We start from the raw sequence: 23,880 nt of genomic DNA, 5'->3' as shown, positions 1-23,880 counted from the left end.
TGTTAATTCTCGTTATGCAGAGTCATGTTAAGTTTGGAAACGTTGGTTTGTCATTTTATAGAGGAAGCAGGAAAAGGATGATTCTTCCCTTAAAATGAAAAGCCCTCCTTGTCACGAATGAAGATTTTAAAAAATATATTATGAACTGAATGAACAAGAACAGGAGTAAACACACAGTGTGGACAGAAGCAACCTAACAGTTTCTGCTTGTTGAACAGCTTTTTTGACCTATCATCCACACTCCCTGTAATTCACTTTTTTAAGGTACACAGTGGAATTTGCTATAGTCTCAGGATTGTGCAAGCATGGCCACAATTTTAGAATCTTCTCCTCACGATAAAAAGAAACCCTGGTGTGGTCATTTCCCAGTCCTTTCTTCCCGTCTTCCTAGGCAACCGCTAATCTCCTTCCTTTCTCTGTAAGTAATTTGCCCATTCTGGACATTTTGTATAAATGAAAATGTGCACATGTGGTCTTTTGCTTCTGGCTCCTTTCAGAGGTTTGTCATAGCATGTGTCAGTACGTTCTACCTTGTTCACTGGCAAGTATTACTCCAGCACATGAGTATATTACGTTTTGTTTCTTCATTCATCAGTTGATGGGCATTTGGGTCCTTTTCACTTCTTGGCTATTATGAATAATGCTGTCGTGAACATCTGTGTGCAAATTTTTATGTGCATGTAAGTCTTCATTTCTCCTGGATTTCTACCTAGGAGTGAAATAGAACAGTTTTATTTTGAACCACTGTTTTCTAAATAAAGTATCCCTGTTCCTCTCACTATAATTTCTTCTGCCTCTAAATAGATCAGTGTAGCTAAGTTAAGTTTGCTTCCCTAAATATGTCCCACGACATACTATTCTTGTTAGGTTTCCTGACCTGAGTTTTTGTGTATGGCCGTATATAAATTATGGCAAATGCCCATCAGTAATCAGAATATTGGTGCCTACATTTCCAGAACCTATGATATATAAATTTAACTGTCTTTGGTTTTAGAGGTTTAGAAATGTAACCACTAGTTTGAAGCGTTAAAGTGTAAGCATCACCAATTTCCAGCTTTTTCTATTGGCTTAGTATTTTGTTTTATTTCTTTTTTCTCTTTTTTAAAAAGATAAGTTATTTGAGAGAGAGAAAGAGCGTGAGCACACAAGTGGCAGGGAGGGTCAGAGGGAGAGAAACTCAAATAGACTCCCCAGTGAGCAGGGATCCTGATGCAGGGCTCGATCCCACAACCCCAAGATCATGACCCGAGCTGAAATCACGAGTCGGACAGTTAACCGACCAAGCCATCCAGGCACTCCGCTGTTAGTGGTTTAGTACTTTAATAATCTCTGAAGAAGAATTACGGCACTCACCCATGTTTAAATAAGGAAAACGTAAGGTTAAGAACAGAGGTGTTAACACAGACTGTACTGATTTGCTAACTTAATCTGTGATACTTAGAACCTATAGGAGGTTAGTATGTATGTCTTTTTCTATCTTCTGTATATGTTCATTAGGGGGGGTCAGTGAGTGTGGGGATAGATTTAGATGCCTCTTTGTCCTTCTGTTCTCACAGGGCAACTAGCAAATGTTCCCTTTGTCGTATTTCTTATGTTTTTTTTTGTTTTTGTTTTTGTTTTTTTCCTTTTAAGCTTGTAGGATATAAATGACTAATGAGTATTCGTACTGCCTCTTCTTCGGGAAGTGGTTCTCCTTAATGTAAATAAAAAACTCGATTCTCCCAGTGGCTTGGGATGACATGGGCACACGTGGGCTTGCCCTGAAAGATGGAAGGTTGAGATACCTCATCCGTGTCCACAGGTCTCTTGACTTTGTCTTTGCCTTTCATTCAGCATGCAGCCTGTCATTTTATCTGGAGCCCGTCTCTTCCCTCTTTTGTTTCTTCTTTGCGGAAGCCTTTGTTTCCCCTAGAAGGAGCACATAGCCAGTGATGATTTCCTGGAGCATTCTTTAGAGTACACATTTCCAGACGGCACATTAAACATATTAAAATGTTCCACGTTCCAACAGTGCTCATCATCGGCGTGTCTCTTACATCAGATGTGCTTCTCCTCCGGTGACCTTTTCTGTTCTGCTTGATGTCTTAATAACTTTTTCCTTGATGGCTCCCTCCTTGCATTTAGTAGTTCAGGTCCTCTCGCCACGCAGGTTTACTCTGTAAATATCCCGATTGCCACTGTGTCAGGGAGACCCAGAAAGCAGTCCACAGTCAGTATAGCGTAGGCGAATGAATGAGCAGTTCTTGGGGACTTTGCTTGGAAGGAAGAAAGATACTCCAATGAGAGCAGTTAAAATAGAGGCTGTAGCTCTTACTGCTGAGCCACATTATATAACAGCGCCTTTTATTTTTATTTATTTTTATTTATTTTATTTTTTTTTTAAAGATTTTATTTATTTATTTGACAGACAGAGATCACAAGTAGGCAGAGAGGCAGGCAGAGAGAGAGAGAGAGAGAGGGAAGCAGGCTTCCTGCGGAGCAGAGAGCCCGATGCGGGCCTCGATCCCAGGACCCTGAGATCATGACCCGAGCCGAAGGCAGCAGCCTAAACCACTGAACCACCCAGGTGCCCCAACAGCGCCTTTTATGACAGGATCCTATTTAGAGGCTGGGGCTTGGGTTGAAAATGGAAAGAGTTAGGTTGGTCAAGCGTTGTTTTGGGGAACTCAGCATGGGGAAGCTTGGTCTTTGGGCAGACTCTTCAGCATCCAGATGTATGAGGAGAGGACAGCTTGTGTAAGTGTTGAAAGAAAACGGTCACCGCAGACTGCTGTCCGTGTTCTGTCCACCACTCACACTTACGAAGGCCTCAGGTGTCTGGATGCTGTCATCTCCTTTTCTTCGAGATTGGGATCGAAAGGAGGAGCAAGAGGGCAGGATTTACAACTGAACTTGGACTGAGTAATATATTTGTTCCTTTCAGTAAGTGTTTGTTGAATGTCTCCTGGCAACACAAAGATGAATTAGACCCTGTTCTTGCCCTGAAGGAATGAGCAATCAGGTTGGGGAGCAAAGCGTGGTCCACCAAAATAGAATGGTCTGCATGTATTTACACACATGTAGGACCACAGGAGAAGTGCTTGGATTGCAGGAGATTCCCTTGCCCTGGGAGCACCGAGGAGGGGTGGGATCAGGGAGTGGACGAGGCAGGCAGGAAAACGGAGCTAGGAGAACTCAATTGAAGTGAAGTCTAGGACTGTTACTCAGCTTTGCACGTCCTGTCATCTCTTTCTGTTCCATGTGGGGACACTGCTCTGTAGGGCTGGTGTACTCCATGGAGAGCTTATGTCAGTGGGACCCAAGCCAACCATATCTGCACATTCTGCCATCTCTTCTCTGCAGCTGTGGCTAGTCCGTGTCTTTGTTACTGACACTTTTTGGTCCTCTGATGCATCCAGTATGGCTGTCCACTTCTTGCTGTCTGTTCCTCAGCATTAGTGATCCCACAGTGATGCTGACCGTGAGCATCAACCCCCTCCCCAGCCCTGAGCTACTTTCCAGAAGCACAGGCAGCCCCCCTGCTTCTGAGGGCCTGCTTTAAAAAGGTGTGAGTTTTATCCAGGTCTGTGGTCTGATTTTTACGGTCCTGTCTTCCGTCTGCCAATTCCGCTCACTACAAAGGCTTCTGGAAAGTCATAGCCTCTGTATAATCTCGGTCTCGTAAAGGAAAATGTTGATGCCATATTATCAGAGGGTGTTGTTATATGTGGCACCCACAATAATTACCCCATACGACATGTAATTATGACAGCTCTGAGCTGTCTGGGTTGAGAGACACTTCAGAATTTAATTAGCCAAAGCCAGTAATAACAAGAGTCAAACTGCAGTCTGTAGCCTTCAAGTGGTAGAAATGGAGCCGCCTTCAAAAAAGGAGAGGATTAAGGAAAAACACCGGCGTGGCAAAGTTGCACTGCCAGAGAATGGCAGTTTGAAACTCTGCAGTGGTTCTGACATCGTGCTTGTTTGCAGCTTACTGTAGTGTTCGGCTGTTGCCCTGTAAACTCGGTAACAGGAACCGTGTCTCCTCTTCATGCGATGCCTGGCGTTGGAGGTAGCATCCGGTTGGTCCTTCGGAATGGTTGATGGATGAATGAAATGAACAAATCGAATTCTTCCGAACCAAGGCTCGAAAACTGACCATTGGTTGTATTTGTCAGATGGGCCCTCTCCTCCTTCCCACTCTTTATAATTGATGTAATTAGTAAAAAACAATAATTAGGTGCCAGAACTTAAAAATTGGAAGATTTACATAAAATTCTGGATCTTTCTATGATAACATTGGACTGGTCTTCCCACTTAGCAGATAGTGGCAGCTGCCTGCTCCAGCTGGGGACTGTCCTTCTCAGTCCCCACTCAGTCCCCACTCTGTCCCCTTCACTCCATTTCTGCATTGCCTGCTGTTTGTGCTTGTCCGAGGTTGGAACCTGGAAATTAACATTTTTTGCCTTTGAGATTGTATTGTGTGCTTCAAATCTGTGTTTCAAATAGAGCAAAAGTGCTTGATTTTTTAGGCACAGTTGTTTGTGTGTCATACTTAGGAAGTGATTTTAAGCCTCTTAGTTTTTTTATTTTTTAAGATTTATTTATTTATTTGACAGACCGAGATCATAAGCAGGCAGAGAGGCAGGCAGAGAGAGAGGAGAGAGCAGACTCCCCACTGAGCAGAGTGCCCGATTGATGTGGGGCTCAATCCCAGGCCCCAGGATCATGACCTGAGCTGAAGGCAGAGGCTTTAACTCATTGAGCCACCCAGGCTCCCCAAGCCTCTTAGTTTTTTTTCCTCATGACTTGTGAAATGAACTGGCATGGGGTCTGGTTCATCTGGCTTAGTGGGAGGGTTTCAGTTAACATGTCTTACAAGTTAGGACCCATGCGTTGTCTTTTTTTGGCCTCTCCTTTTTAGTGAGCAGAGTCTGAGCCCCCGATCAGAGCTACACTGAGCACTCAGTAAGCAGAAGGAATGAGAGGGTGCCTTGTTTTACTGTTTACAGACTAGTTAGGGACAGTAAACACAGATGCAAGCTATAGGCATTCCAAGGGCAGTGGTGCAAATACTTGCGTTTATCATCTTGTTTCAGAGGATCCAAGAATTGAGACTTCTTTGAGTGCTTATTGAAATAGAATTTTTTAAAAAGCAGACTCTTTTGGTATTACCTCGAAGAGGCATTCCGTACCATTTCTGTGTTAACTTTCTCTTTGGATAAGGTTAAATATGTTGGCTTTCTGGCCTCTCATGTCTGTTTCCTTTTGGTAATGTGTACTTGTCATGTTCAATGTGATTCGACAGCCATGGCTGTATCTCATAGTGTGGTAAAAATAATACATAGATACACGGAGGAAGAAGAGATGGAATAGTTCTCCATCTACATGTGTTAAGACATATGTTTGCATATAACTGTTTTCATGTTGGCAGACTTTTCTTTTCTTTTCTTCAAATGATTGATTTTAAAAATAGGATCATATAGAAATGATATATGTTCCGTTCCAAACAAGACAATAGTGAGCAAGCAGCATAAAATTAGTACCATGAATCTTTAAGTTCCAAAGCCCTATGTGAAAAATAAACCGCAGGCGGAGGAGCCAGCTGCTGAAGCCACACAGTATTATGTGGAGATAATTCTGCAGTCAGATGCCCTACCACTGAGCTATATACCCCCATGTGTGGAGATAATTCCAGGTTTAGCTGCCTTCAGACTGCATTTATTTCCCCATTTAAATTGGGATTGGTCAGAACCAGGTGCCTCTTAGTAATTTTTCAGCTACCCCTACCTTTAGAATAAATTGAAGCTAAGCTATAGTGGGCCTTCAGAAAAAAAAAGAAGAAGAAGTCATGTGTGTGCCCCTTTAGTGTTCATTCTGACGTCGAGATTGGTGTTGCCTCTCAGCCCTGGGCCTTTTTCCTTAATAGGATACCATCAGATCAGATCAGATCATTGCTGAGAGGGACTGTGTTTTATGGGCAGCAGGTGTGTTTAGCATGATCATTAATTAGAATATTTGGCCCTGCCTCTCCTAGATTCACTCTTTATTGCTTATTCCTTACTCCTTGGGGTAGAGTAGGTGTGCATTTATTTGGATAAAATGGGCAGCTTGCATTTAGAAAATTACCTGGCTGGGGATTTCTGCTTTGCAAATAACTGGGCAGTTAGCATGGAACTGGAGCAGACTGGTCTAGCTTTGGGGGCAGGTCAGCTAGAAAGTCATCAAAGTTCCATTCCTATTATTTCCAAGAAATGGAAATTAAATCATGTGAGCCAAATCTGAGATTTCGAGAGAAAGGGCTTGTGCTTGTTACCCGTTTATGTTACATGACTTAATTTTTAAGAGGTGTTGTTAAAATGTCTATATGTTTTCTAAATAGTTTAAAAAAATGCATCACTGACTGAAACGTATTATTACTTCAGATAGAAGTTTCTTCGGTCTTTGTATTGGATCGTTTAATTCATGTGATAAGGAAACATTGACACCCTGAAGCGTGTGCTTCAGTTGGTGATGTGGTTTGGTAGCTGAATTGGCCAGAGTCGTGCACCTCATACATCTTTTCTGACTTTGCCATTTTTAATTTTTGTTTTGTATTGTCAGAATGGGTCTGTTTCAGGCCTGTCTTCTCATTGCCTTGCGAAAAGTCCATATAAAAAGCATCCTGAAAAAAAAGTCTATTTATAATTGGGTGGTTTTAGTCATGATGGAAAATAAAAGTAATATATAAAACAGGAATATAATATGAATTATGAAGGAATAGCATCCATATTTTTTTTTTTTTTAGAGGTTGTGATGGGAAATCAGACCTTGGGCTTACATGCACTTTGTGAATAGTACCTGTTTTAAAGACTGGGGTGGTCCATGGAGGGTGCATTTGGGTGATAGAGGACATTATCCTTTTAAGAGTCTCCATTTTCTTGTTTATCAGGTGGTTTTCTGATGGTCAGGCACTGAAGAATTTTCCCATTTTTTTATCGATGTCCCCTGCACGTCATGTTTCTTCAAGGGGCCTTGGAACTTTAAAGAGCCTCCCTTAAGGAGACTTGAAGATAGGCCTCACACCAGGTGTGTGCTGTTTCTTCGGAGGGAGGCAGCGGCTCATTTCCTAACCCTTATTCTAACATCAAGGATAAAAAATTCTGTAAGGTTTGCCTCTTCCAGAGATTTCAGGGTCGTAACAAAGTAGAAGATTCATTAAAGGTCAGATGTTTGACATTGAAAGAATTCCAAGTGTCTGAGTTTTTGGCATTTACCTCAGACCTAAATGTTACTCTGTAAGCTTGCTGATCGCCAGAAGGCTTTTGGTCTCCGCTTTTAGTTGAGTGGTTATTTGTGGGCAGTAAGTTGAGTTGGTGGAAAGAATGGCTTTTATTTGATATTTTGATTTCTTTGTTCCCTCTGTGGTGGAGAGAGTGAATAATAACTGTTTGAGGGCTTATGAGGTGTTGGGAATGGTGCTAAGCACTTATATACATCATTTCATCCAGTAATCATACACCCCATAAGGTGGTGATCATTTTTACAGACGGAACCGGAGGCGAGAAGGGTTAAGTACTTCCAGCTGGCAAATCACAGGACTGGGATTTGAGTCCATTTAGAATCTTCCCAGAAGGGTAGGGTTGCTTGGGTTGGGCATGGCTCATTGTCTCGTTCAGGTAAAACAGTTGGGAGAGATTTTGGGGACTGGGTTTTGCCAGATAGTAAATTATGAAAGTTCATTGCGAAGACTCTTCCTGTTCTGCGATCTTCGCATTGGTTCTGGAAGGTGATAGTCATCATTTTGGATCTGCAGCTTCTGAAAATTGCCAACCAGGTGCTCGTGCTGTTGGTGCTGGTGGTGGTGGTATCTGAGGTTTGGAGGCAAGAGTTGAGTTGGAAGGAGGAGTTGGGAGTGAGGTCATCTGAGGTCTGTTTCACTAGAGCTCCTCCCTTTCCGTAGGCCAGTGGTTCTTTCCCTGAGATTAGCTGCTGGGGGAGTGGTTCCTGCTGGGGTCAGCGGCTTTGGACCCAGACAGAGTAGCTTGGGTTCCCTGTCCCCTGGAGCTAAGAGATGACCTTTTGGTCAGCCTTCCTTTCCTCCCAAACCCCGCCTTTCATTTTCATTCAAAAATTACATCACCCCAGAGGCACAGTTTTTGTGTCTGAAGAAATCTAAAACCTTATTGTAAGACTTGAACCTATTAGCTTGTTTGTTTTTCATGCTGAATTTATAATTATGTCTTTTAAGTAATGCCAGAATGACAAGAAAAAAACACCCTAAGTTTATCCTTAAAAGAGAAAGAAAATGGCCACTTGGCTACGGGAGCATTTCTTAAATCTCTCACCTCTGCTAGCTTCTTCTTGGGGTGGGGGTGGGGCGGAATACAGAGTTAAGTGGCCTGCAGGGTTTGTACCCTGAGCCATGATACCACACCCATTCGCTAGCCAGTTCCTCTTTTCTTTGTTTGAGATTGATGAAGGGCTGTTTGGACTTTGTCTCTCCTCAAGATGTTAATTATATGTTTCAAAATCATGTGTTCTGTTAAAAATCACTTACGCATAGCCTTGGAAAGAGAACTGGAGGCCGGGAGTTGCTTCAGGGGTGCAGAATATTGTTTTGGAGGCCTTGGGAAATAAATCTTAAGAGTTAGTTCATTTACCACCAAGACATATTTAGTCAGTGTATATAAACAAAAGAAGTCACAGTGTGCCTGGACGTTATTTGTCCCAGATGGAGTTTAAACTTGGCTCATTATACTGCACTGATGTCATGGCGCATAAACGGGCCTGCGGATTAGAGCCGTGCAGAGAGTCGCTGTGCGCTTGAGTGTGCCCTGGGCAGCTGAGGAGGAGGGGAGGGGCTGGCCGGAAAATCTTTGTCACATTTTTCCTTCGTTGTCTGCAGAGACGAGTGTGTCAGTCTTGAATTTGGACTCGGTGCAAAATGAGAGAAGAATTGGAATAATCTGTTCATTTGTACAAATCGGTATGTGTGTGCGCCCAGGAATCTCATCATCTGGGGTCTGAGAGTACAGATGCGCGCCAAGCTTTCCAGCAGTTGCTTACAGAGCTCTGGTACCAAGATCTAGAAAGGAAAATCTGAAAGCATTACATTTTTGAAGAGCGTTTTTCAGTCTGTTGCTCTTGAAACGTCAGATCTGGACAGTTTCTCTAAACTTTTAAATGGTCTTAGAGTATCCAGCTGTATAATTCTGTTTTCCTGGAATGTATGGGGGATAACCTCCCAAGCTCCTTGCTTAAGTGTTTAAAAAAGGCAAATGCCTGATGCTTCTTAGAGAATCTGGCCAAGTTTAATTCCTGCTGTATGCTTTGAGAAGGCAGCTGATGGATCAGAAAAGGGTCTTCTGGAGTTCTGAGCAGTTGGTAGGAAATTTCCACATACTGTGGTATTATTTTATTACTTTCTATTGCTGACTTCCATTAGGATAATCTTGATTAGACACGTTTCTAAGTAATTCAAACCATTTTGTAGATGTAAAGGGCTTAGATTTCAGAACTTATGTGAATGGATTCCAAAGTCACTCCGGTTGCCTGAATCCAGGGAAGCCGAACGGACACTGGGATGCAAATGAGTTGGGAGGTGAGCTTTTAAGGAAAGCCAGAATGTTTCTCAAACTGAAATCTGGTCAGAAGTGAGAATTGGCTGTGTGGTTTTGTTGGGTGGTGGTGGTAGTGGTGTTTTGGAGAAGATAAAATGCAGATTCCATAAAAAGCAGCAACAACTTTTTTTTTTAATACTCTTTCTTTAGAGGCCACATTTTTTCTTAGAGATTGGTCACTGGTCCTTACCAGCACCGAAGGTTCTAGATTATGGAGGTGCAGTAACATTTCCCAGACCCTAGCGTATGACCTATTTGTATTCACTTCTGATTGGATGTTAGTGTTCATATGCTAGCAAGCAATAGTAGCGTTAATTTCAAGCAATTGAAAAAGTATAGTAATAGAGAAAAGTCAGCTCTAGAATAGTGAATGATTAAATAGTGGGACCTGGTTTCCTGTCAGTTATAAGGATAAGAACATTTCTTCATAGATATATTATTTCTTGATTATTTCTTTGGGGAGGGAAGAACAGTATAAAATGAATGACATGGCCAATGTTGAAACCGGTCTAAGAAATATTAGAATATTGGGAATATAGGCAGTTGAATGTTTCTTCCCTGATCTGGGCTTGAGATTCTGATAATAGAGATTCTGATAAGTTCAGTGCATAGCTTACCAGAGGGGCGCGACAGGAAGTAGCACATCGTCGTGAATGGGATTACATTTTCTCAGCCAATCGAAAGTAGACAGGAGGAGGCTGGACCTGAATGGTGGGAGACTGTCATGTGCCATGCACATGCGGGGTGGGCCTGGCTATGTGGAAAGTAACCTGAACTGCACCTTCCCTGTTAGTGTGGCCAGAGCCCAGCCTATGGACGTGGGGTGCGTTGATGGAATTGAGGGGGAGAAGAGGGTTGTGTCTTAACCTGGTAGACATTTTTCACAAGGATTAACCCTGAAGTGGTGTTGACAAGAACCAAATTTTATTTTCAGTGAGCCTAATTGTCAACTAAAGGAAGAAGAGTTCTAGTGTTGGCCCTGAGAGCTATGAGCAGAATGTATTTAATACAATTAAAATTATTTAAGTAAACGTGGTGCTTCAAATGCACCAAGGGTATTTGGTGGCTGTTACTTTAGCTGGGGAAACTATACTTAAGCTTGCATAGAATTTTGGTCTTTTATATTCTTGGTTTTTATCTTGGAAGTCCTGTAGCTGAAATCTTAGACTCTGGCATTTGTGGCTCTCTTAAAAGAGGCTTTTAACCTAGTTTTGGCCATCTATATTACATTTCGCATTTTTTCCATTTAAGTTAAGGCTATATTTTTATTCTTAAACAGCAGCCCTTTTTGTAATAGAATCTCTTTATTCAGGGCAGTGTACAATTAGAGTAGAAATGTATGATTTCTTACAAGCTGCCATTGTATTCTCTTTATAGCCCTTAGCACTATCTATAAATGTTTTCTTTCTTTTTAAACTCTACCCCCTCTCTACCCCTCTTCATCCTGCCTAAGTTCTGTTTGTCAGCCTGAGGTGAGCAGAACTTTGTATTCTCCAAGGCTCTATTCCCAGTGCCTGGAGGAATGCCTGACCCATTCTTGTCACTCTTGATATTGGCTAAATTAATAGAGATATCATAGTCATTCTTCTGAGGACTCTCATGAAATGGGCTTTTGGAACTCTTCTGAATGTATATAGAGTTTCAGCAGGCACTGGCATAATTTCAGTGCATAAAAATGTCCTCACTGGTTTATCTGATTTCTTTTCCTTTGGTTACTTATTAATCCATTCCTATCTTTTTGTTAATCATAGCTGGCTTTGGGAAGTGCAGCAGCTATAGCTGCCATTGTCCCAGGAGTCCTCTTTTACTTTTCTTATGTCCACTGTTGGGGCATGAGAAGTGGCACCTGGTGATTGTGATAGCCCGTGATTCACTCCATGGTCCGTCTTAGGAATCCAGGGGAGTTCAAGGACGTGATAAGGACTTGATGAGAATAAACCTGACTCAGTATAAAAACCATTGTTGTTAGTTGAGGTTTCCCTTACCACCCAACTGTCATATTGGGAGTTATGGGCCCTGGCATAGGGAGTGGGCTTGGGTTTCCCAGAACACATCTCGTCCTTAGAGCCTGTCTTGGAGACCTGCCCTTGACCCGGTGAAGTGAGTTCTTCTCCCCTTGTAACTGTTTATTAAAGTATGTTCACGAAGAATTGACTTTGTGAAGCCCATGCCTATCAGAGAGACTATTTGTGTAATAGAAGAGCCTACATTTTAGTCAGGTGGGGCTAGATTCCAGGGCTAACTCAGTCGTTTTGTAGTTTTGTGACTTTACACGAGTCACTTACCCTCTTTTTAAGCCTCAGTTCCCCATCTATATAATCTGGTTAATAGTACCTACCTGGCAGACCACAGGGTTTTAACAGTAGCTGTGTAGAAATCCTTGTAGAAAAAGAGCTGTTAAAAGGAGTTGATAAAGTAGCCCACATCATTCTGAGCTAATTTTAGAGATAAGTAATAGTCTGTTGAGGGCGACAACTTTTGAACCTTCCATTCTTTGAAGACATCAAGAGTACTAAAAATTTGGAAGCATTGGTATCTTCTCGCTCCTTGCTTTAAACTGAACAGGTCTGGGGGTGTCTGGCTGGCTCAGTTGGTGGACGGGGGGACTCTTGATCTCAGGGTTGTGAGTTCCAGCCTCACGTTAGGTGTTAAATCTTTAGAAAAGAAGAAAATAAACTGAACGAGTCCTAAAGTCCAGGAAGAAACAAAACAAGACTGTTTTGTCCTACCATGTTAGAGACCAAGCAACAGCTTCAGTACCATTTGTGTCCCTGTGCCTTGATCCAGTGAGTAAGTACTTCTTCGGGCTTCCTGGTCTTGTGTGTGTTTTTCCTGCCAGCTTTGGAGTCAGGCTTCACTAGGACAGGTGAGCGGATAAAACAATCAGTACTTTCTCATCATCTTCTAGTACCTTTCTATTTTACCTGTCATATTTTAATTTTGGTGTATTATCACCACCAGATAATTGCTGGTTATGTGCAGCCCATCTTCTCCCTTTTCCTGATTTGGAGCAAAGGGAGAAAACATATGATGCTCACTTTTCAGTTTGCTGGAGACCAGGTCTGGACTCTAGTCCAGGTTCTCAAAGTTGTGTATTGATGGATAGTTTGGGCCTTCCAGGGCCTGGGTGGAGCTAGTCAGGATTTCTGTGGAGTTTCGGAATCTGGAGTATGTGTGTGTGTGTGTGTGTGTGTGCGCGCGCGCACGCGCGCGTGTATCCAGAAACAAAGCGCAGTTATTCCTCTCATAATCAGTTCTCAAAGTTGTGTATTGATGGATGGTTTGGGCCTTCTAGAGCCTGGGTGGAGCTAGGCAGGATTTCTGTGGAGTTTGGGAATCTGGAGTGTGTGCATATGTGTGTGTGTGTGTGTGTGTGTGTCCAGAAAAAAAGTGTAGTTGTTCCTCTCATATAATCAGAAGTCCCTTTTTAAGAGTTACTAGATATTCTTGGGGCACCTGGGTGGCTCAGTCATTAAGTGTCTTCTTTCGGCTCTAGGTTATGATCCCAGCATCGTGGGATTAAGTCCGAGTCACGTTTATGGGGGAGCCTGCTTCTCCCTCTCTGTCTCCCTCTGCCCCGCCCTGCGCTTGCTCTCTCTCTCTCTCTCAAATAAATAAATAAAATCTTCAAAAAGAAGTTACTACCTATTCTTGACAGAATCCTTTCTTAGGGGGAACTCTTCTGCAGCTTTTAGGTTGTATCATTATTTCTCCCTAAAGATACGTGTTGGGTAATCATACATGCTGACTACAAGTGAGAAGTGTTCATTTATACATAACATAGTTAAGAGTTAAGACAAACCTCACAGAGTGTGGCAAGTGGAAGAAGCTTCTGGAATGGAACAGGGTCCCCTCTCCTGGCAAGGTTTGTATCTTGAGTGTCTGGCTATTGGATTTAACTTACAGGAAAACTGCAAATGTAACATTCTATCTTTGGTTGGTCAGTACTGTCCTCCCAGCAGAAGCTTCTGTGATGGGCACATATGGGGCAGGAGCTGGTTGGGTAAGGGGGCTGGGGATCTTTTTGAGATGTAAATTAGGAATTTGCCTCCAGGAATGATCTTCGATACCACTGATCTGGTTAATCTGCCACCCACAATTTAAATTGCAGTAGTAGCTTTCCTTTTCCTCCTCTACTGGGTAACAAACTGTGTTGGATTTATACCTTTAAGGAAAGATCTATTGACACCTGTTTTGGTAGTCTTGTTGGGCAGAGCTTTCTAACGATGCTGTTTAAGCTTTTTGTTAAATGATATCAATTCTACTACTTGTTTTATTAAGATTTTGGAAGAATGGGTACTTACTTGTCACTAATTTTTGACAAAGTTGCCTCTGATTATTTTGGGCTACTTGGTTTATGTAGCTGGAACAGATGTGAAACTGACCTGATGAAGCAAGCGTAGCCTGAATATGCTTTTATGATTTGATTAACACGGTTCTATTTTGGTTTCTCTAGAGGAGAAGAATCTATCAGGGGTTAAAATCTCTTTTCCTCTGATGAGACACAGAATGCGGCTTGAATTGTTTTAATACTGACTTTGGAAACGCAGGAAATGCTTAGTGAGTGGACAAAAAAAATGAGGTTTGTACAGTGATAGGATGTTTTACATTCTGCATTTGTGAGAACTTGTGACAGTTATGTCTGCCTTGTGGCCAGAGAGAGAAAGGAGGGAGGGAGACAGAGTAGGGGCAGAGAGGGCAAGAGAGAGAGAGAGGGGCAGGCTGCTGTCATAGGAAAGGTTAAACACCAGGGAGCCTGCCAGGGCATAACTCATGTGCCTCAGGGCTGGGTGATGGAAGGCGCACTTCTGCCCTCTCATTCATGTCTGTTGTCAGGGATGAGATCCCTGGACTGGTGTGTGTCAAAACTTTTATTTTTTTATCTCTCCTTTATTGACAGTGAAAACAAGGTGGAGTGGACCTCAGTGTAATAAAATGCTTTCTTTTAAAATGATCGGTGCCAGGATGAATGCGGGTTGCTCAAATAATGACTTTTGCTCTAAGAAAAATTGATATTGGGACGCAGGAGATTTGCCTGGTTTCTGAGGTAACTTGGCAGATTATAATCTGGTTGCCATAGCAACCCAGCAGCAGGGAAAATTACAGGAATGAAACATTTGAAGAGAGGTATTTTAGTAGGATGCATAAAAGCTCTTTACCTATCACCTTTCCCCCTGAAGAAGCAGGGTGGGGGTCAGGAATCGGTCTCCATAAGCAGAGAGGGGTTATCATAAATGGCTTTTGCAGGCTTTGAATGGTAGTCTGGTGTCAGGTACTGCTAAGGAACCATTACAGACACTTTTCATGTCATGTGAGGAACAGGTAATGTGACAGAATGTGGAGCGTACCCCAGTTCAGAAATCCCTTTTCCTGCCTGGGACTTTCCATAATACTGGTGAATTGTACTTTCAGGACCTGCATTCAGGACACATTGTCTGACAATTATGAGAGCGGTGGAGGACAGAGTACATGAATTTGGGATTGTCACAGAGTATCTGGGGCATAGTCTTGGTGTCCTTTGATTTTTTTTTTTTTCATAACTAATTAATTCTACAGGCCTGTATTATAGGTCTTACCCCTAGAGGTTTCAGCACAAGAACTGATTTCTGCTCTATTCCAGTAATGTTGGAATTGGTCTAAGGACTTTTAAAAAGATACGGATAATTTTCTTTATTGGAGTGTTTTTAAAAATTCCGTTATAGTCAAGTTATGTTCTATGTCTATGTACGAATAAAGTTAAATTGAAACTATTTTCATGTTAGGAATGCCTTTAAAAGCTCAGTTTCAAGAAAGCAATTGAAATGTTTTAATCACTCTGTAGAGATCTGAAGGGATTTCCTTTTGAGTTCTTAAAATGGCACAGTGTGTTTACATTGGTGAGAATTTGAATACTTAAGACTGAAAGATTATTGACACAGTTACTGTACAGGAAAAATAAATTGCCTTGAAACCACCGTTATAATTCAAGGTAATGAGAAGCACCAGGGAGAAGCTGGGACTGCTTTTTCCTGAATGATCTTGTTTTCTCCAGTTAATGCATTTCCTGATTTAAATAATTTTAATATCCTAACAGTGTCTCCTGTGGTGAATTATTAGAAGAAACAAAATACATGGATATTAAAGGTTTAGGTTTTAAAGATGAAACGGCTCTGATCTCAAACACATTTACAGAACAGAAATTTAGGTACATGAAGTAAATAAGGTTGACTTAAAAAAAAAAAGTTGACTTTTTAAATTGAATATTATGAAAGCTCAATTTCTAAGTTAAAATATTGTTTGCACTGGTTTTCTTTGTGTTTTTATGACTTTGATTATTCATTCAGTAGAAATAGTTATCAAGTGCTTATTCTAGGCCGGGTACAGTTTTGAGCCCTTAAGTCCTTACAGAGTCAATATTAAAGAAGCAAAGACAGGCCCTAGAATAATTGCGGAGCTCTCTGGAGTTGTCAGTTCTAGGAAGGGGATGTACAGATGTATAGATGTGTGTGAGGGCACACACACTTGTGTTACGACACACGGTGGGAGGTCTGTCCTGTCCTGAAAAGCTGATGCCGCTTCTTAGGCTGACAGGAATGAATAGGCGTGAGTCACTGGTCAGGGAAGGAGTAAGGTGGGTGACAGGCAGAGATGAAGAAGGACAGGGAACGGTACGCCTGATGGTTTCGATGCAGGGAGAGACAAGGCTTGCTCCGAGAACCCTGAGATGAATGTGACACTGACCTCTGTCCAGTTTCCAGAAATTGACAGTCATTATTTTTGTAGTGTTAACCTTGCCCATGGTGTGATACTTCACCTCAGTTTTTAAGCTTAGATTATGTCCTTTGATTTGTATTTAGATGTAAATCCAGTGATTTTTTTTTTTTTTCCTTTTGTTACTTAAAGAACTAGATGAGATCTAAAACTGAGGCTCTTGGAACAACATACTTTGCCATTGCTCTGCATGGTCTAGCCTTGAAAGTTGTCTACTTAGATTAAATATTAGGGGCGCTTGGGTGGTTCAGTCATTTGAGTGTCTGACTCTTGGTTTTTGGCTCAGGTCCTGATCTCAGGGCTTGGGGATTGAGCCTCCCTTGGAGCTCTTTGCTTCAGCAGGGGAGTCTGCTTAAAGGGTCCCTCCCTCTGCCACTCTCCCACTCTTGGGTTCTCTGGTGTGCGCACTCTCTCTCTCTGAAATAAGTAAATAAACTTTTTAAAATAAATATTAATGTTCACTGACATTTAGATAACAGATTAAAAAATTTGAGTGAGACCTATTCATAATATTATTATTCATTTATTTTATAGTGTTTATTACTAATTCCAGAACTTATACAGATACTTTATTTTCTGAACATTTTTCTTACAAATTGCCGCCTTTATTACATAGTGGACTCCTACAACTCGAGTCAGTAATGGACAATTAGGAAGAATGTGTGCCGCAGTGTTTGCCCAGAGCCATGTTTCTCTGTGTCTTTTTTTCCCTTATAAGCATAGTATCTGGTCTCGTTTCTTCTTGATTTCTCATTTCTAAATTAGTGAAAGAAAAAAAGGAATTGTGTGAGAGTAAAAAAAAGTTGAGCATTTTAGGTACGTAACATCATAACCAACGCAGGAGAATTCACTTAGCTAAATTCAAGTGGGTATACTGACCCCCTTCAACTCTGAACCAGGTCTAAGACCTATCCTAAGTTTTGTGTTGATACGGGGTTCTGTGCCACACATGTCCTGTCTAGGTCATAAATTCAGGTAATAAAACTGTGGAAGAGAAGCCCCAGATGCTCTAGTGTTAAATTGAAATTAATGTGTTATTTTGCAGGTCATTCTTGTTCAAGTTAATCCAGGTGAGACTTTCACAATAAGAGCAGAGGATGGAACACTTCAGTGCATTCAAGGTAAGGAAATTCTTGTAAGCCTCTAACCAGAGGAGTTTCTCTTTTATTTCTTGTTTTAAGGGAGTAGAGTTGTTCTTTGTGTCTCCATATCACTTATCTTGGATTTTTAAAAACGTTTTACTCTTTCTGTGAAATAGAGTCTCGATGCTAATGTAGGCCTATGATAAATAAAGGGGCAAAGGTAAATACCTTTAGGGTTCGGTTGACTTTTATGTGAGTGAGTTTAACTTGGGAAAGCTTTTGCAGTATCTTTTAATATATTACGGAATTTAGAAACTGTTGAGATTTTGAAGGACCTCAAATTTTCCATTGAGAACAATAACTTTTTCAAATTAGTTAAAACTTTGAAATTCATAACATGAGGCCAACGACATGATGTTTTTTTCAGGTAAGATCTGTAGTAAGTACCTGTTACTTGTTTTACTGATTAATGGATTGCTCCAAAATCTAGAGGTTTAAAACAACAACATGTATCATCTCAGTTTTTGTGGGTCAGGAATTTAGGCCCAGCTGAGCTGTGTCCCACAGCCCTGGGCCTCTCAAGATACCAAAAGCCAGGTGTGGGCTAGAGCTGCCATCCTTGAAAGGCATGTCTAAGGGTCAGTCTGTTTCCAGACTTGCTTGAGAGGTTGTTGGTAGGGTTTAGGTTTCTGTGGGCTATTGGCAGGTGGCTTCCCGTGAGGCAGCTGGCTTCATCAGAGTAGCAACTGAGGGCAGGGGGGTGATACCAGGTCCAATCCACTTGAGAAAGGGGATTTGCACAGTGTGGGAACACCAGCAGGCCGGAATCATTGGAGGCCATCTTAAAAAGCTGCCCATCATGGTCCATCGCCTGTCCCTAACAATTCATGGCCCTCCATATACGGAATAGTTCCTTGGAAGTTCTCTAAATGTCTTAACTCCATTACAGCATCGGCTCAGAGTCCAGAATCTTGTCCTCTAAGTAAGTTCCAGCTGTAGGCGACACTTCCTTGGGTGTAATTCTTTAAGTGTAGCTCCTAGGGCATTTCACTTACTTCCTATTTGTATAATCCAGTGCCGCCTCTCTGTAGTTCACTTTGGAGAGAAATGGCTTAGATACTCTGAACCACAGGATGCTCAGTCCAGATACATAGTCTGAAAACACTGCTGTGTCAGGGGGCGGTGTTTGCAGTAGCTCTTTTTGGCAGTGATTGGGATTATAGGGCAGATGGCAAATTGGCATGTAATGGAATTCAGTACTAGGTTAGTGATTGGCCAAGAATCTGATCAGAGCCCTCATCTTTAATTTCTGGACTTGCTCACCAGTGCAGAAATGAATGAAGGGAAATGCCCTTCAGTTTTAGTTTCTCGTAATGAGCTGCATGAAAAAAGGTGATTTTTCTACTGCTTTTTTAATAGCAGACCATGCCACTTTGTAGTTTTTCTATTTAATTTTGTTCTCTAGGTACAAAAACCAGGAAAAAAAACTTCTACTTTTGGAGAAATAAGTGTGTTTTCAAAGATTCAGGCCCAGCCAGTTTTAATTGCAGATAGATAATCCGAAATGACTTAACCATTTTATTAATGATTTTTACATTTTACTAATGATTTTTGCATTTCTCTGACCATTATGTTCCTGAGATTGATCTTTGGTTTTCTAAGCCATTTAAAAACTGAATCTAGTCTTTGGTGATGAGTCATACAAAGAAACTTAAGGTAAAAGAAAAGAGGAAATAAATATTTTAAGATAGTATGGGATATAAAATCTTTTACCTACTTGTAGTTCTGTAATAAATAGGTATTGTCAACAAATAAAACCTCAAAATCCACTTCGAAAAAGGATCATGCTAGAAAAATTAGATAAAAAGTCATTTCACCTCCATAGAATAAACCTGGTTTTTCAGTTCAGTAAGAATGAATTTGAGCTTCTGATCATGGGAACATGGGAGCCCATGAATTAACTGGCCAGTGGACTGTGTTCCTCTACAACTGTGTATGTGTTAATACTTTCTATTGAAACCATAAAAGCAGTGGATTGCTGAGTAGGTCTACATATATGAAATCCACTCTTCTGTGCCACCTGCTTTTGTTGTGTGTGCATGGGTGCGTGTGTGCGTGTGCTCGCGTGTGTGTGTGTGCTCACGTGTGTTCATCAGGTTAGTCTCTCCCTCACTTTTTTTTTTTTTTTTTAAAGATTTTATTTATTTAACAGAGAGAGAGGACAAGCAGGCAGAGAGGCAGGCAGAGAGAGAAGAGGAAGCAGGCTCCCTGCTGAGCAGAGAGCCCGATGTGGGGCTCAATCCCAGGACCCTGAGATCATGACCTGAGCCGAAGGCAGCTGCTTAACCCACTGAGCCACCCAGGCGCCAGTCTCTCCCCCACTTTGTGTCTGTGTGTTCATGTCAGTAATTGGTGTATTCTCTAGGAAATGTTGGAAATATTTCACTCTATTCACAATGGAAGCTTTGTATTTTTTCATGATGATACTTTGAGATAAGTGACATTAACACCCCATCCAATGATTTTAGAAATGCCTTTGACTAAAGCACAATTGGGGAGCCGTTTATCTTGGGCTTCCTCAGTCTTCCTATCCTTTGTTCTCTTCTGAACACCCATAGACTATGGTTATCTCCATTTGGGGCATGGTGGTACCTGGCCCAATTAATTGAAATGACAGGATTGGGTGCAAGGGACCAGGACAGGGAGCTAATTGGTTTGCTAGGGCTTGGGAAGTTTTGGGACAACAGAATGAATTGCAGGAGATGGAAGCAACCTGGAGTCCAGACCCATTGACTGTCACCATTGCATAATAGGCAGTCACTGAGTGGTGGCTTCCCTTCAGCCCCCAAGCCTTCTTTTGAGTTCCTGTCTAAATTAAGTGAATGCTTCATTTCAGGTGGGTAGAGAATATCATCACAGAATGTAGCAATAGGCAATGTATTTGTAAATTCGAACACAAATTGTAACGTTATTACTCTTTCACTGTCATTAACATCCCTCTTGTTGCCCCGCTTTAGCTCTTCTGTTATATTCTCTGTTAATGAGTATGGTTAGATAAACATGAGGCTGAGGCCCCTGGAAGTTAATTTATACACCTAAATTCCCATAGTTAGAAGAGGCAAAGTTGAGTTTCCATCCCTGGTATGTCTGACTCGAGAGCATGAACTCTTTATTGTCTTGCTCTGTGGCTTTATATCAGGGAACTCCTGTAGTAGGACTCCATTCCCTTTGGGCATGTCACAGGAGCGAGGTGGGTTCCTGTTCCTGGAATAACAAGATTCTGAGCAGGATACCAGGATGAGTACTCAGATGGCCAAGATCAAGTAGAGATGGTTTTCAGAAATTGGGTCTTTGGGATAAGACAGATTTCCTGTTACCAGAACTAACAGAACACAGTATGACACAGGAGTACTGATTTAGAATTCCTTAAGTTATTTCCTCCCCGAGTTAGGACCAGGTCCAGAGTTGGGGTGGGCTGAGCTTCTTGGTGGGGCTTGCGACTCCAGCTGCTGAAGAGGAAGCGTCCAGTGGGAGACGACTGGTAATGGCGGGGGGCAGTCTTCTTGCTTACCTTTTAAAAACCTATTAGGAAACCACCTGAAATTGGATCATATTGTAATGGGAAATTGGGAAAGAAGCATTTGTGTTGTACTAAAGATTAGAGTGAGGAGAATGCAGCTCTAGTTGTGCTCATTCAACCCCAGCCAGCAGGTGTGGAGGTGGTGGTTTTGTGTGTGTGTGTGTGTGTGTGTGTGTGTGTGTGTGTGTGTGTAGGTAGGAGTGGTGATTGGAAGTGGCCTTTCTGGAAATTTTGAAGTCATAACCATCGCTTATAGCACTATTGAAACTGGCGGTTTAATAACTTGGCTATTTCGGCACTGATATTTCAGCAAGTTAGGGATTGTTGCTGGGGTGGAGGGCAGGGATTGGGGTAGGGAACCAAGTTGATTGCCAGGCCTTCCTGGAAACTTTGAAATTACACTACTTGAAGTCAACCCTCTTTACTTGTAGTTGAATTTGTCTATAGGACATTCACAATGTGACTGAAAAGACAGCAGAAGCTCACTGTGATGCCATGAAAAGGCAGTTTGGAAATTCAGAGCAAATCAATATAAAGAATATGGTTACTCTGGGGGGAAAAACAAGATTTTGTTTTCATGAGAATGTCCTTGGTGATAATGAAGGAAGAAAAACACAGGAAACCTACAGTATGCTGTGAAAGCAGATTCATTTCTAATGGAACATTTCTCAATATTTTCCATGAAACATGAATCACAGGTCTTGAAAAGGCCCCAAAAGGTCATAGTTTATTCTCACTTGGAGGCAGCACTGTACCTATGGCACCCTAGACAAAAGATTTTTCTTCCCTGGGCCAGATGAAAGTATAAAGAGCCAATTGTTAGGGGAGAAAAAAGGTATCTTAGCAATCAATATGAATTCTTGACTTTGCTTAAATTCAGGAATTAATAGAGGGCAGCTGCAGGTCTGTCCCATTATTTTCATATCCTTGTTTGGGCTGAGGTGCTGGCAACGCAGACTTCCTTCCTGTCCACACATGCCATCTTTTTATCTGGGCCATTTCTCTGTTCTCTGTAAAATCCTTCAGCCAAAACAAATAGTACACTTCCTTTAGGGCTCCGGATCTGTCTCTCCAGGAGCCCTCCTAGACCACTCCATTCCATCCCGACCTCTGCTTTCCTGGAGGAGCAGGTGGAGGTGGCACTGTCCGCAACAGTCTGGCTATCTGTGCGCACTGCTCTTGGGCTCTTGAATTAGACTGTGAACCTAGTTGCGACACAGTATCCTCAACCTGCTCACCAGCCCCACAGCCTCTTAATGATTGCTGACTAGATCCTTGACGGATCCTGGCATCCCATCAGATGTGATGATTTTGCTTTTAAATTCTATCATTGTGCTGGGAGCTTTAAAATATGTAGTTCAGCACTTTTCTCATGGTCTCTCAAGTCTCCATAGAAGGACTTTCATTTCCCAAAATGTTGGATAATTGAAGCTAGTCAGTTTCCTTGAGAGAAACATGTTGAGAATCTAAGGTACTTTTATATTACTTCATATTCCAATATTAAAGCTTGCAATTAAAAAAAAAAAGATTTTATTTTATTTGAGAGAGAGAAATGGAGGGGGAATGGGAGAGGAAGAAGCAGACGACACCCTATTCCAGCCAGCCCCGGCTGAGCTTGGGGCCCAACATGGGACTCAATCTTAGGACTCCAGGATCATGACCTGAGCCAAAGGCAGACCCTTAACCAATTGAGCAACCCAGGCACCCCTAAAACTGCAATTTTCATTTGTGTGTGTGTGTGTGTATGTGTGTGTGTGTGTGTGTTTGTGTGTAAATTTGTGTTTTAAGACTTACAGACTGTGAGCCTGAAGAAAATAGGTGGATGTCATGGTGATAGAAGAAAAAGATTAAAGTAAAATGCTTGGGAAGCACCATTATTTTAATAAAGAATCCTATTTAAAGAAATGTCATGCTGATGCGTTTTGCCCACAAGAAATGGACACCTTCTGCAGATGTGGTTTACTCTGCTCACTTGCAGTGAGTGGGTTGAGACCTAGAAATGACAGTAGACGTGTGGTAGGAGGGAGCTCGAGGAGACCCCTGCTTTGGCCGGGCTGTGGCTTGGCTGCCATGACACTGGGGCACTTTCCCCTCCCCTCCTTACTCTCTGCAAGCCTTCTTCAGCTCTGTGTTGGATTCTCCTCCTGCCCCACTGAGTGTGGGGACTGTATCATTGAACACCATGCTCTGCTCAGGGACTCTGTGAATGACGCCATGGAGAGCGGTTCCATGTTGCTGAATCTCCTCGTCTGCCCCCACCCCTGCCCCTCTTTGTGGGATTCAGCACCCAGACTGCCACAGGGACTTAAACGTTACTTTTTTTTTTTTTTTTTTAATTCCCTCATTTGGACTTGTTGGGCACATTAAAACACTGACCTGTCATTCTTGCTAAGAATTTTATGACAGATCCTGAGGAACGCGCATCTCTGGCTTTGCGGAGAAATGACAGGAATGGTGTCAGAGCGAGGGGTTTACAACCTGAGGTAGACTATCGTTTCACAAGCAAAGCTTCTCATATAAATAAGAAGTGCTTGTTTTACTGGCTTAAAACCAAGGGAAAAGACCTGTGGGGAATGAAGCTTGTCTGCTAAGGCTGACTGAACTCTTACCTTGGCTGACATCTGCAAACAAGTGTTCCATCAGAAATAGTTGGGTGGTTTGTATGTGAGTGCCTTCCTTTCCTCTGCATCTTCGCAAGCCTTCATTACATTGTTATTTGAGTATATTTGTAGAATGTGTTTTAAGTGGAAATATTTTTTTCTTTTTACAAGACTAGAATTTTGAGAAACTTCCTTGAAAATTCACTTCTTTTGCGGTGGAGGAGGAGGGCAGTTTGTGACTGATAGCTAATCTGAGCTGTTATTCTGAAGAGTTGGGGCTCCCTTGA

At 42.0% G+C, this 23,880-nt stretch overlaps 1 protein-coding gene across 2 annotated transcripts in view; it reads left to right on the top strand.

The window, feature by feature from the left end:
• The window catches only part of FNDC3B (fibronectin type III domain containing 3B), a 345,426-nt gene that overhangs the window by 77,272 nt on the left and 244,274 nt on the right, over positions 1-23,880 (top strand). For both annotated transcript variants that reach the window (XM_059163470.1, XM_059163471.1), the window contains exon 3: positions 17,377-17,452. In XM_059163470.1, the coding sequence (XP_059019453.1) occupies positions 17,377-17,452 (76 nt within the window). The remainder of the gene's footprint in view (positions 1-17,376; positions 17,453-23,880) is intronic.

This window comes from Mustela lutreola, chromosome 2 (genome assembly GCF_030435805.1).
Source record: "Mustela lutreola isolate mMusLut2 chromosome 2, mMusLut2.pri, whole genome shotgun sequence".
Taxonomy (NCBI): domain Eukaryota; kingdom Metazoa; phylum Chordata; class Mammalia; order Carnivora; family Mustelidae; genus Mustela; species Mustela lutreola.
Note: the sequence above shows the minus strand (reverse complement) of the source record. Positions and strands in the feature narration are given on the sequence as shown.